At 40.3% G+C, this 14965-nt stretch overlaps 1 protein-coding gene across 3 annotated transcripts in view; it reads right to left on the reverse strand.

Moving 5' to 3' along the window:
• LMTK2 (lemur tyrosine kinase 2) overlaps positions 1 to 14965 on the reverse strand; it is an 86459-nt gene that overhangs the window by 41930 nt on the left and 29564 nt on the right. For 2 of the 3 annotated variants that reach the window (XM_036827643.1, XM_036827642.1), the window contains exons 2-5: positions 14224 to 14348; positions 11092 to 11236; positions 7196 to 7269; positions 3034 to 3152 (exon numbers count right to left, since the gene is read on the reverse strand). In XM_036827643.1, coding sequence (XP_036683538.1) covers positions 3034 to 3152; positions 7196 to 7269; positions 11092 to 11236; positions 14224 to 14348 — 463 coding nt within the window. Of the gene's footprint in view, positions 1 to 3033; positions 3153 to 7195; positions 7270 to 11091; positions 11237 to 12352; positions 12544 to 14223; positions 14349 to 14965 lie in introns of those variants that run through there. The other variant, XM_036827644.1, reaches the window with a different exon arrangement.

Here is a 14965-nt window from a genome sequence, read left to right on the forward strand (position 1 = left end):
GGGATTTTCTGCAAATAAACACAGACACTTATGTCCTTCTTTCTGATCTACAGGCTTCTGAATGTTTCCTTTTCTTGCCTTATTGAGCTAGTTAGAACTTCTGGCTCTTATTGAATAGCAGGGATGAGAGCGAACATCTACGTCTTTCTTGATCTTAGGGATAAAAGCATTCAGTCTTTCACCATTAAGTATGATGCTAGATGTAGATTTTTTGTAGATGTTCTTTAATAAGTGGAGGAGAGTCTCATCTAATTCTAGTTTTCAAAGAGTTTTTATGAAGAATTAGTGTGGAGTTTTGTCAAATGTTTTTCTCCACCAACTGACAGGATCATGTGATGTTTCTTCTTTACCCGGTAATTATGGTGGATTACACTGATTGATTTTCAAATACTGAATCAGACTAGCATTCCTGGAATAAATTCCAATTGGTCATGATATATAGCTTTTTATATATTTGCTAATATTTTGGTTAGAATTTCTGCATCAACATCGATGACAGATATTGGTCTATAGTTTTCCTTTTTGTGCTATCTTTGTCTGGTTTTGGTATCAAGGTAATACTGGCTTCATAAAATTAATTAGGAACTGTTCCCTCCTCTTCTATTTTCTAGCAAATATTGTGGAGAATTGGCATTAATTCATCTTTAGTCATTTTGTAGAATGCTCTGGTGAAACTGTCTAAGCCTGGGGATTCTTTTTCAGAGTTTTTAAGTTGCAAACTCCATTTCTTCGATGATTATAGGTCTATTCAAATAACCTATTTCATACTGGGTGAGTTGTGGTGGTTTGTGCTTTTTGAGTAATTGGTTCATTTCATCTAAGTTGTCAAATATATATATACGTAGAGCTGTTTGTCCCTTATTATCCTTTTGATGTCTGTAGGGTCTCTTTCATTCCTGATATTAGGAATCTGTGTCTTCTCTCTTTTATTCTCTGTCAGTCTTGTTAGAGGTTTGTCAATTTTATTATCTTTCCAAAGAGCCAGCTTTATGTTTCAATGATTTTTATCTACTGTTATTCTGTTTTCACTTTTATCGACCTCTGCTCTTATCTTTAATATCTACTCCTTCTGTTTGCTTTGAGTTCAGCTTGCTCCTCTTTTTTTGGTCCTTTAAAGTATGAGCTTAGGTTATTGATTTGAGACTTCTCCTCTTTTCCAATGTAACCCCTCTACAGGTGAGGTGGTGTTTCTTTCTCCCTGCTTTTGAGATTTTTTTGTCTTTCATTTTCAGAAGTTTGATTATGATGCGTGTTGGCATGAATTTCTTTGGGTTTATCCTGTTTGAGATTTGATCAACTTATGAATCTGTAAGTTTGTCTTTTCAAAATGTGGAACATTTTCCAGTTAATATTTCTTCAAATACTTTTTCTATCCACTTTCTATCTCCTTTCAATCTGGGATGTCTTGATCTTTTGTTCAAGTCCCCCAAGTCCCTGAGGCACTTTTCATTTTTTTAAACCTATTTTCTTTTTGTTGTTTGAACTGGGCGATATTTATTATCTTCAACTTCACTGATTTTTTCCTCTGTCCTTTCCATTCTGCTGTTGAACTCATCCACTGAGTTTTTACTTTATTATATTTTTCAGTTCTAAAGTGTCCACTTTGGTCTTCTTTATGTGGTCTATGTCTTTGCTGAAACTTTGCTTTTTTCATTTGTTTCAAGGGTACTATAACTTTTTTAAAATATAAATTTATTTATTTATTTTATTTTTGGCTATGTTAGGTCTTCATTGCTGCACACGGGCTTTCTCTAGTTGCGGCGAACGGGGGCTACTCTTTGTTGCAGTGCATGGGCTTCTCATTGCGGTGGCTTCTCTTGTTGCAGAGCAGGGGTTCTAGGCATGTGGGCTTCAGTAGTTGTGGCACATAGGCTTAGTTGCTCCACGGCATGTGGGATCTTCCCAGACCAGGGCTCAAACCCATGTCCCCTGCACTGGCAGGCGGATTCTTAACCACTATGCCACCAGGGAAGTCCCAGGGTACTATAATTTATTGCTCATTGAAGCATTTTTACAACAGCTGCTTTAAAATCCTTGTCAGATAATCCTAACACCTCTGTCATCTTGGTGTTGGTATCTGTTGTCTTTTCTATTTTTTGTGTGTGTTTATTTTATTGAAGTATAGTTGATTTACAATGTTGTGCTAATTTGTACTGTACAGCAAAGTGATTCAGTTGTAAATGTATATATATTCTTTTTCATATTCTTTTCCATTATGGTTTATCACAGGATATTGAATATAGTTCCCTGTGCTGTAACAGTAGGACCTTGTTGTTTATCCATTTTATATATAACAGTGTGCATCTGCTAATCCCAAACTCCCAGTCTATCCCTACCCTGGCCCCCCTCCCACTTGGTAACCACATGCCTATTCTCTATATCTGTGAGTCTGTTTCTGTTTTGTAAACAAGTTCATTTGTGTCATATTTTAGATTCCACATATAAGTGATATCATATGATATTTGTCTTTCTTTGTCTGACTTACTTCACTTAGTTTGATAATCTCTAGGTTCATCCATGTTGCTGCAAATGGCATTATTTCATTCTTTTTTATGGCTGAGTAGTATTCCATTGTATATAACGTACCACATCTTCTTTATCCATTCCTCTGTCGATGGACATTTAGGTTGTTTCTATGTCTTGGCTATTGTGAACAGTGCTGCTATGAACAGAGGGGTGCATGTATCTTTTTGAATTAGAGTTTTGTCTGGGTACCTGACCAGGAGTGGGATTGCTGGACCATTTGGCAACTCTACGTTTAGTTTTTTGAGGAATCTCCATACTGTTTTCCATAGTGACTGCATCAATTTACATTCCCACCATCTGTTGTCTTTTCTTACTTGAGTTGAGTTCTCTTGGTTCTTGGAAAGATGAGTGATTTCAGCTGAAACCTGGACATTTTGGGTCTTATGAGACTCAGGATCTTATTTAAATTTTGTATTTTACAAGCAGAAACCCCAAAGGCGTTTTAAACACCTGATTTTCAACAGACCACAGACCACGTTTACAAAACATTCGTTACAGTTTACTTACTAGTATGGTTCTCCATTTTTCAAAAAAGTATCGTGTTCCTTTGGGCTCGCACTTGCTTTTAACTCCTTCACTATTACTCTCGCTATACTAGTGCCCGTGTAGATCTCTCCAAGGAGCACCTAAAACCAAAGAATAGTTTTTCACTTCACTTCCATCAACATGATAAAGAAGTATGTTACACTTACCAGGAAATGGAATACAGGAAAACAAATTAAGCAACAGTCAGATGGCTTTCTATTATTTTAAATACTACCTCACGAAAAGCTTGGAAAGCTAAAATATTTTCCTTAAATTTTAAAACAGTCATCAGACTTTTACAACATTCATATATTTATATGTACTTCTTTTCTATTTACTTAAAAATGTTTTATACTTTCACAGAAATTGCCAATGACATTACAGAAGAGTAATTTATTAGTTTGGTTCAAATATAACCCAAATATTTCTCAAAAACACTTCAACTGAGTTGTGTTATTTTGTTATGTCTACTTCACATAGGACAAAATAGACTGACAAACAGCCAGTGTACAAACTATCATTGCATTAAAAATCCACGGCATGCCAGTTATTCCAGGCCTTTATCTTGTACTAAAGCTTCAGTCAAAACACAGGGAAAAAACACTCCACTGAAGTTAACAGAACACAAAATGCGAATGAAAATAAGAACAAGCTACAAGTGATATATTAAGTATTAATATAGGACAATACAAAGGCACTCCAAAATACAATATTTAAGATGAAAATGATGACGAAGTAAAGATTTTTATCTAATTTGAGAATGGTCAAAACTAAAAGGCTTCCTTTTAAAATAGGTTTTTTATATTTTTATAAAATAGATTAATTTTAATGCCCTGAAAATAGAGAATAAGAACCTAAACAGAATTTAATGTTATATTAGGAATATAAGGGCAGAAAAATGCATAGAATAGGAAACTCTGATAATTAACTAAGCCATATTGTCTGTTTCAAATAACCAGTTTGCACAGATGTAACAAGCCTAACACGTCCATGGTGTCGATTTGCAAACAGGGGAGAATAACTAGAGGACCAGTGCAATGATCTGGCTCACTGTCTCCCTCTCTGTCGCCAGCACTGTTGTCATCCTTGGAGGGCAACGTCTGCAGGGACTATTCACTCAACACCGGGACCTCTCAGTTCTCTGACCTCAATCCTGCTCATCTTTCCTACGACCCCATCTCAGCAAACACTCCCAGGGGTCTAGACCTAGCTAGTAATTATGTTATGTCCAAAACCTTGAATTTTAACTTCTTCTCTACCCGTCCTTCGATTTCCAGCTCACTTACTTCAACAGTCTAATCCAACAAGTGCACAACTTGCCCCCCAATCCACTAATGATCCCGCTTTTCCACCCTCCTGTCCTGACTGCAGGCCCCGCTACCCTCCCTGACAGCTTAGAGCCCACGACCCTTCACTCCCATCACCCCCGCGCCCTCTCACTGAGGTCTATTAGCTCAGCCAAGCCTCACTGCTGCTTAAATCCATCTACTTGCCTACAATAAAAAGCATCAAAAGTAGACAAAAGCCATGATGAGTGGTCTCATTTTAAATCTGGGAGGGTCCTCAGCACTGCTCACCACCCCTCCCATTTCCCCAGTTGATATACCTTCCCACCTTCTCCTCCTGTTCAAACTTCATGTACATCTTTTCACTCCTGCATTTCAAACGGGCCTTCTATTTACTGAATAAAATGATCAGACGTGAACCTGCTCATTTTAACACCAAATCCACCTGCACCTGTGTACACATTCTGTTTCTGCTCCCATTTCAGGAGAGAAACTGTCTCTGTGCCTAAGACCAAGTCCTACAAAAATGCTATGGATCCCTTCTACGCTTACACCCCCTCCCACAGTATCAGTCCCCCCTCCCATATAAACATGTTAAAATAGCAGCATATACTATAAAAAAAAAACAATCAAAAAACCTTCCCAGGGGCTTCCCTGGTGGCGCAGTGGTTGAGAGTCTGCCTGCCAATGCAGGGGACACGGGTTCGAGCCCTGGTCCGGGAAGATCCCACATGCCGCGGAGCGAATGGGCCCGTGAGCCACAATTACTGAGCCTGCGCGTCTGGAGCCTGTGCTCTGCAGCAAGGGGGGCTGCGATGGTGAGAGACCCGCGCGCCGTGATGAGGGGTGGCCCCCGCTTGCTGCAACTGGAGAAGGCCCTCGCACGGAAACGAAGATCCAACACAGCCATAAATAAATAAATAAATTAATTAATTAAATTAAAAAAACAAAAAAAAAACCAACCTTCCCTTGACCCTTGGATGGGCCCAAACAGCTCATAATTTCTCTGTTCCCTTTTAGATTAAAACTCCTCAACAGAGTTGTCTAAATGTGCTATCTCCAGTTTCTCCCTGGAACCCACCCCACGTGAGGATGTGACATGGCCCTTTTGAGGTCACAAGGACTGAATCTTTTGAGGATACCATGCACTGCATGCTGCTGGGTCCTAATTCTCCCAGCCTTCATCTTGCTCAGTGTGTCCGAGCATCTACTGCAATTCATCTTCTGGAGCTCCTCCTCAGACCTTCAGAATAATGCTCCTCTCTCCTGTGCCCTCTCCTACTCACTGGCTGACTCTTCTGTCTCCCTCACAGGGTCTCCCTGACTGTGCTGATCTCCCCACTGCAGGGTCTCAGGGCTCGGTCCTTGCGCCTCCCCCTCTCCTCTGTGTTAGCATTCTCGGTGATTTCATCTAGCCTCAAGTACCACCTCTATACTGAATTCTCCCAAGTTTATATCTCTGTCTTGAACTCTCAATTTGCATTTCCAACTGCCTACATGGTATCTCCATTTGCACATCTGAGAGCCATCTCACCCCTGATGTATCCAAAAGTGAACCCATCTTCCTCCCCCACGTCTGCTTCTCCCTAGTCTTTTCCATCTCAGTTCACAGCAACTCCATGCTTCTTGCCAATCGGGCCATAAAGCCGTCATCCTTAACTTCTTTCCCTCTCCAGACTCCGTATCTGCTCCATCCCAAGTCCTGTGTGCTCCTGTTAGAACCTCGACCTCTCCATGCTATCATCCAGGTCCAAGCCTGCCTGCAACTCTCCCTAGACAATTGCGGCAGCCTTCTTACCAATTTCCCTGCTTCCCCGTGGCCCTCTACAACATGGCGATCTTCTCAACCTGTAAGCCAGGTGATATCACTCATCCCCAGATCCTGGAGTACCTTCCTAGCCCCCTCTGAGGAAAAGTCAAAGTCTCTAAATGCAGGAAATACCTCATGTCCCCTGGCTCCCCTACCCCTCTCTGAGCCTGTCTCCTACCACTGACTGTTTACTGTCTGATCACCCCCCAGCCCCAACTAGAAATTTCAGCTTTGACAGGGCAAGGGTTCCATCTCGTTTGCTGCTACATTCCCAGGACTCCACAGGCCAGGACTTTACCATCTTCCTCTACATCGTACTCCCAGCACCAAGAACAACATCTGATACATAATAGGTTTTGCTAAATGGCTTAGAAGATCTGGTAACTAATAAAGTTTGGATGACATGAAAGATACAGGACAAACAACTCTTATCGGAAAGACAAGAAGCATGAGATGGTTGACTACAGAGCAAATACATCTTCTGGTCGTGACCGCCCTGCTTATGATGCAATGATCACTCAGTTACACCCTTTTACAAAGAATGATTGCTCCATCATAGAAATAGTTGTTATAAAAAGATTATTCCTTCTGTGGTAAAAAGATTGACAAAGCACCTTATTATAGGTCACTTGACAGGCTACGAGAAACACAAGAGTTCTTCACAATGGTTTTCATTATAACCATACTATCCGTCTATTATAAAGTGGTTTAAGTGTCATAAGGGAAGGGGGAGAAGAAAGAAGAAACAAATAATTTGAGGAGGACAAAAAGCTTCTAAAATTCCCATCTCTTTTCCCTTCTTACCGTTGCCTGCCAACAACTAGAAAAGTCTCTGATATAGAAATAAAAGACCTTCTTGGAAAAACTCACACACCCAGGAATGCTGACACTCACACTTCCACATGGTTTCAGGGGCCAATGGAGAAATTCAATAGGTACCATAGTGTGTAGACAGTATGTGGACTGTCACGTAACACAAGTCTTAATTAGCTTTAAATTCTAAACAGTATAAATAGGAGGGGAAAAAATGAAAGTGAACAAACTTTACCTTTCCAAACCAGCCATTTCCAATTTCCTGTATATAGTTTAGACTGTGGCGGGCAACTTGAGACTTCAAACCTTCTGTAGGAAAAAGAACATTGAAAACTAAAGATAAGTATTTAACTGAAATAAATATTAAATATATAACCTATAAAGTACAAACACCAACATAAATTTAATGTTTGTGATAATAAAGGTAGAAATAAATACATAAAACATCTCTCTCAAACTAATAATGCCAAAACGGTCTCAAATTTTAAAACTGACAGTATTTGTGAATGAGTATCCTGCCCTGACTTTAAGCTCCTGCACTGAATCTTCTGACCAACTACCCTACTATAACCACCAGTCACCACCACCTCACTGGCCTTTACTCAGTCCTTACTCTTATGGCAGAGTAGGGACCTCCAGGGTTGTCCCTCCCTAGAAACACTGAAAATCTTGTCAAAAAACTGTCAGCATCAACCTTATCAGAACTCTGGAGGGTGGTAAAGGTTCACAGCAACCAAAGAGAACCAGGAGGAAGGCCACTGAAACAGGGAGACTTGCTTTGTGGCCTTTAATTTACCCATGTCCTACCTCCCTCGCAGCACATCTTAAAGATGACCCATGTGCCAGAGTGGGTGCTGGTTCCAGAGGGAGCATAGTGACCTTCTTCCCCAGGAACTGTGCTTCTTTTTGACCTGACTGGGGTTTCCTGGAAGGCCTGTTGCAGTGGTGCCCCTTGTTCCACCTAACCTGGGCTCTATCAGGATGGAGAGGCTTCACGTGCCTCAAAAACAACGAAAGCCAAGTGGACAAGGTGCTGCTGCCTGGGGCAAAAAAAAAAAAAAAAAAAAAAAACAACCGAGGCAATAATAGACAGGCTGGAGCTTTAGCAGAAAAGCCCAGTGAAATTTGGGGGGTTTGGGGGGATATGGGCTTTTTTAAAAAAAGCTATTATTACACAAACAGGGGAACTTAGAGAGCCACGTGCATGCCCAGGGAAGCACACACACTCAGAAGAGACCCGAGAAGAACAGAGGCTTCACCTCTGGCAAGTCTCATGCTCAGCAAAGCAGGAAGTGAAGGCTAAGGCAGAGCTGTCAGCGGCCAGGCTGAGGACTTGCCCCAACACAGAGCCAGTCTGCCAGGACCTAGACAGCATCTGTCGTTTGTTTCCTTTCTATTTTCTTCTTTTTTTGCATATTATTCAAAATGTCCAGTTTTCAACAAAAAATTACAAACCAAATAAAAAACAACAAAGAATGCTACATGCACTGGTACAAAAGATATTTAAAAGGAAGTGTCCCTGAGAAAACAGACATTGGCCTTACTGGACAAGACCTTAAATCAACTGTCTTAAAAACGCTGAAAAGGCTAGAGGAAACCACAGACAAAGAACCAAAGGAAACTGAGAGAATGATATCCCAATAAATAGAGAAGACCAATAAAGTGATAGAAATTATTAAAAGAAGCCAAATAGAATTTTGGAGCTGAAAGTGCAATAACCAAAAAAAAAAAAAAAAAAAAATCACAAGAGGGTTTCAACAACATATTTGAGCAGACAGAATAATCAGTAAACCTGAAGGGAGGTCAAATGAAATTATCCAATCTGAGGAGCAGGAAAAAAAAAGAATGAAAACATTAATGAATGAAGTCTAAGGGACTTGTGGGATACTACCAAGTGGACCAACATAAATATAATGACAGCCCCAGAGGATGAGGGAGAAAAGGAAGCAGAAAGAATACTTGAAGATATAATGGTAAAAAATGTCTCAAATCTATGAGAAACATGAATCTATACATCTAAGAAGTTCAACAAAGTCCAAGTAAGATAAACTCAGAGATCCACACCAAGACACATTATAATCGAACTATCAAAAACCAAAGATAGAGAATTTTGAAAGCAGCAAGAGAGAACAAGTCAACACGTTCAAGGGATCTTCAATAAGATCTTCAATAACAATTCCATGTCTCATCAGAAACCATGGAGGCCAGAAGGCAGTGGGATGGCACATATAAAGTACTAAAGAACAGTACCATCAACCAAGAATTCTATACCTAGCAAAACCGTCCTCCAAAAATGAAGGAGAAATTAAGACATTCCCAGATAAACAAGTTTAAGAAGTCTGCTGCCAGTACACCTGCCCTATAAGAAATGCTAAAGGGAGTCCTTCAGGCTAAAATAAAAGGACATTAAAGAGTAACTAGAAGTCATATGAGGAAATAAAGATTTCTGGTAACTACATAGGTAAAATAAAAGCCAGTATTATTGTATTTTTGTGTGTAGCTCCTCTTTTTACTTCTTATATGACTTAAAAGACAAACGCATTAAAAAATTATATAGTTGACCCTTGAACAACACAGGTTTGAATTGCACGGGTCCACTTAAATGTAGATTTTTTTCAATAAATACTATAGTACTACACAATCCACAGTTGGATGCAGAACCATGGATACAGAAGGCCGACTATAAAGTTATACACAGATTTTCAACTGTGTGCAGGGCTGGGGGTGGGGTGGTTGTGTGGGGGTGTGGGTCAGCACTCTTAACCCCCTCATTGTTCAAGAGTCAACAATAAATCTATGTTAATGGGCACACAATGTATAAAGCTGTAATGTGTGGCAACATAAAGGGAAGGAACAGGTTTTATATGCTGGTGAATATAAATTCAGTTGTTATAAATTCAAATTCAGTTGTTATAAATTTAAGGTAATTGTAATTCCATTATAATCACTTTTTAAAAATATAAAAAATATACACAAAAGGGAATGAGAAGGGAATCAAATGATATGCATGCATGGGCACACACGCGCCCACACACACATACACACACACACACACACACACACACACACACACACACACAAATTCCAGTGGCCTGTCTTGCAGAAATGGAAAAACTGATCCTAAAATTCATATAGAATTGCAAGGGACTCAGAATAGCCAAAACAATCTAGAAAAAAAAAAAAGTTGGAAGACACATACTTCCCAATTTCAAATCTTACTACAATGCTACAATAATCAAAACAGTGTGGTACTGACATAAGGATAGACACATAGATCAATGGACTACAACTAAAAGTCCAGAAATTAACCTAAACGAATATGGTCAACTGATTTTCAACAAGGGTGCCAAGACAATTCAAGGGGGGAAGAACCGTCTCCTCAAAACTTGTTGCTGGGACAACTAGCTATCCACTTGTAGAATTAACCTGGATCATTACCTCACACCATATACAAATATTTTGTATGAAACACACCAGCTGTGTCATGTTTTAGCTAGCTTTTTTTTTAATATAGCCTACAGCAATATTAATCAACTGTTCAGTTTATACTGCCCTAACCATACACCGCTGTGTGTGCAGTACCAAGGCAGGCTTGGTACCTACAAAGACTTAAAGAACCTTCTCAGCAGTATTAGAAATCCCTAATTATTGAACCACTAGTGATATTCTATTTTATAATAAGAAATTAATTAACAACTAATGAAACCTCTATCCTCTATCTTAGCATGGAAAGTAATATCCAAATATACCTCTCCTCCGCAAACGCAGGACATCCCAGTAGAAAACAGCAGTGTCCTACTCAGCCAGACAGGCAGTGTTGAGAACTGGCAGAGAAGCCTGTCTACCAACACAGAGGCCAGGAGCCTCTGTCAGAGTATTCCATTTTGAAGAATCGAGGAGACCAATTTACTCTTATGCCAGAGTCAAGGTCCAAAAGGAAAGGACTCAGCTTTTGCGGGGATGCAATGGGCCTGACCACTAGAATTCAGCTTCACCAGACAGCAGAAGGAAGAAAGATTAGCAAGCAGATGAGACAGGCAGTCCAATTTTTTTATGATTAGTAGCAAGGCTCCCTTTCTCACTTCTCAGAAATTATTCATGGAAACATGACATCAGGATGGAAGGTCTTACCTATAGAAGGCTGGAATTGTGATGGAGCTGGTAGTGAAATATTTGGTACTGAAAGTGTGAAAACTTCTGCTGGGGATTGAACAGAGGGAGTATCTTCTGCTGGTGGTGTGAAATCGATCTCATCATCAAAATTATCTTCAAATTCCTAAAATAAAGGATGAGCAATGTTATATCTAATATAAATCAGCTTGAGAGTAAATACCAAAAACATCTGCTAACATTTAAGATATGAACATTTATTCACTCATTTGGAACACACTGCCGTAATTTTTTTTTCCAATTTGTACTGACTTCAAGTAAAAAGCATATGTAATTGTGTTCTCCAACTCAAAATAGCAGAATAAATAAGATCTGAAAATAAATTATACATATTTTATGTAATTTTTTAAACTGATAACTTGAAGTTAAATGCAAAGTTTTCTAAAATGACCCTGGAACTTAAACTGGAAATACTCTTCCAGTTTCAACATTTTATTTTTAAGTTACTATAGTTTAAGGTATTCTTTTTATTACTATTATTCACTTTCACAAATCTGTCTGCATATTGAATCAAAACATTTATTTTTCAATTGTATATGTACTTCTAGTTGCTGTGTGATTTCAGTCAAAATAAAGATAGTTAAAAGACTCAGAAAAGATATTTTTAAGCGAGTCCTATTTCTCTGGAAAGAGTAATAATGGATAAATTATTAAACTGGGTAAAAAAATCATCAGGATCTGAACCAGGAAGGTCAGTATTAAACTCTGTATCACATAAGTGCAATGAACATTCTAAGAACATCCAGCTTTCTAAAGATGGCAACTTTAATATTGAGGCTGCACCAATAAAGCTGTGGAAACCTTTTAAGTGACTGTCCAGCAGAAAGCTATCCTGACTCTTCCTATCATCATTCCAGTGAGCTGGGCCTACCGTGGTGTCCATGTTAATTTAACATAGATACAGATGATTATCAAGGTCTTTCATTCAGATAATTAACGAGCATTACCCCACCAGGCGCCATGACAGAAGCTGAAAGAGACTGTTTTCCACTCGTCTACACAGCTCCCTTTTCTACAACCTCCCTCTACCCCACCCGCCCCCATGCAAGGGAGAAGCTGAAAGTTGCAAGGGTGGATTTCTCTGATATAACATTTATGCTCTCACATGCATGCGAACGGGCATATTCTTATATATGTCATACACGTTGTCAAGTGCATTAGGACACTATCACTATTTGTATCGGGGGAGGGGAGAGCAGGACACTTCAATCTGTGAGGTCACCTCTAAACAGAACAGCTTTGTCCAATTTCCCCTTCGGACATTCCTAAAAAAAGACTTCATCCATCACTCCTAACCTTGGCAGCGGCAGGATATACCATTAGGCAGCAGATGATTCTAAAGATTCACAGAAGTAATACAGTATAACAACAATAAAAACAACAACAACAACAGTATAACAACAATAACAACAATGGGGTCGTGAGAGAAGACCGGGTCACTTGTAAAAGACTGCAGCTTCTTGGCCTGTAAATGACTTCCCAGGGACCATTCAGTTCTGAAACGCCACACTTCTAAGTCTAAAGGAAACCCACAAATGATAGATGGTGACACTCTTCTTCGGTTACAGTCTGGAAGCTGGAGAGGATCCTCTGTACGGTGCGGTCCCTGAGCCGCCTGCATCAGAATCACCTGGGGAAGCCCGATAAAAACACACCCTCCCTGAATCTGTGTCGTCATAAATGCCCTGGGTCCACACTAAGCATCAGGGGGGGTTAGAACAATTCAAGGCAAGAATGAGGTACCGTGATGTGAGAGAGAAACTGGCTTTCATTTTCAGAAACACTGATCAGGCTTTATCTTTGTGCCCAAAGGGCCAGGTGTCTGTGCAAAGTCCCTTAGCAAGACTGACAGTCAAGGGACACGGATTCTCTGCCCACCTTTGTGCCCCCGTGCGGCGCAGTCGCTGGGTTCCCACAGAAGTGTCTGCACTGATCCGAGGGCCTAGGCGCTCATGTCCTCCATGTCTGGGGTGAAATCTTCTAAAGAAAATGACCTGTGCTCATGAGCCTTTTCCCCCAGACCCCCACCCCAGTCCTCCACCCTCCATCCTCTGTGTGTATAACACTGGCGCCCAGCCAAAGGGACAGCACATCTTCTCTCCTCAGAGCTGCCACCAGACCCAAGGTAAAGGGAACACACGACAGAAACAGGTGTGAGGCTCGAGAAATAAGGTCCACACGTCCACGAAAAAGGTTTTCCCCTGATCTGAACCACGGTCCTCAGGACTCCTGGGACAGCCCTAGTCCAGTTGGTAAAGCTCTATATTAAAGACCATTTCCTCTGCATGTGCACATTCCTTTTTTTTCCTTCTTTTATGTACTCCTTTTTAATACGTCTTCACTGAGCCCTAACACATGCCAGCACTAAGTTCTAGAGGGGATATCCCAGCTGGTTTCTGGCAGACTCCACCCATCCTCAGCAGCTACGACAACAGTCCTTCTATATTATCACCTCCCCCACCTCCACCCCCGACCCTGGGCAAGCTTTACAACTGGCACCCTTCTTTTCTCCTCCTTAGGGAACTCAGGGATCGAGGTAAACTGAAAGATGCTCTTCCTCACGCACAAAACACACTGGCCTCAATGATCTCAACAACCACAAATTCACCAGCACATAGTTTGGAAAAAAAATCAAAACCAGCCTGCTTCTCCTTATAGGCCTTATAGCAAGTGAATTCAATCCTCATTCCTTATTCCTCACTTGACAAAACTTAAATTAAAACAGGCAAGTGGCTACTGTCAATGATGCTCTGACGCAGGGCCAGCACCTGCAGCCAGTGAGCGAAATCCAGACCTACTTTATTCTGTACACGAGATTTCACTGGCACACAGCGGTGACCACCTGTTCCCATGCTGTCTGTGGCTCACGTGGCCACAATGGCCGAGTTGAGAGTTGAGTAGCCATGACAGAGACTGTATGGCCCACAGTATTTACTATTTACAATAGCTCTTTATTTAACTTTAATATTTACTATCTGGCCCCTACAGAAAAAAATCTGCCAACCCCTGCACCCAAGGAACTGTGATATACAGCCGTTCTACTGGTAAATGTATCAGAGGATGACTTTAAATGTTCCTACCATCTGTGCTCACCTTAAAGTCTATTTCTGGGTCCTTACAGCAGGATACACAGTTTGCAATTAACACTATTAATATCATTAAACTGCACACAGACAGGATCACAAAATATGAGGAAATTTCTGCAGCAGGTGCCTCCCCTGGAAAGAGAAATAAAGAACATTAACATGCGCATTCCAAAATCAACTTTAATAAGTGAATCAATATATTTTCTGCCAGATACAAATGGGACCAAGAGTTAATAAAATAATGCTCAAATGCTCAAGATAAAGCTGATGACCAACCCAGGATAAGAAGTTAGAGGTTTTTTTTTTTAAAAACTCCTGATTTGGGGACTTCCCTGGCGGTCCAGTGGTTAAGACTTCACCTTCCAATGCAGGGGGTGTGGGTTCAATCCCTAGTCAGGGAGCTAAGATCCCGCATGCCTCGAGACCAGAAGCAATATTGTAACAAATTCAATAAAGACTTTAAAATTGGTACAAATCAAAAAAAAAAATCTTAAAAACTTCTGATTTTGAAATAATTTCAGATTTACAGAAGAGTTGCAGAGACAATGCAGACAGTCCTCATATACCCTTCACCTCGCTTCCACTAACATTAGCATCTTACATAGTGTATTTATCAAAGCTAAAACAGTAACACTGGTACAATACTATCAATACTAATTGAACTTCTGACTTTATTTGGATTTTACCAGTTTTTCCATCAACACCCTTTTTCCTTTCCAGGATTCAATCCAGGCCACCAATGTTGCATT

Source organism: Balaenoptera musculus, chromosome 15 (genome assembly GCF_009873245.2).
Source record: "Balaenoptera musculus isolate JJ_BM4_2016_0621 chromosome 15, mBalMus1.pri.v3, whole genome shotgun sequence".
Taxonomy (NCBI): domain Eukaryota; kingdom Metazoa; phylum Chordata; class Mammalia; order Artiodactyla; family Balaenopteridae; genus Balaenoptera; species Balaenoptera musculus.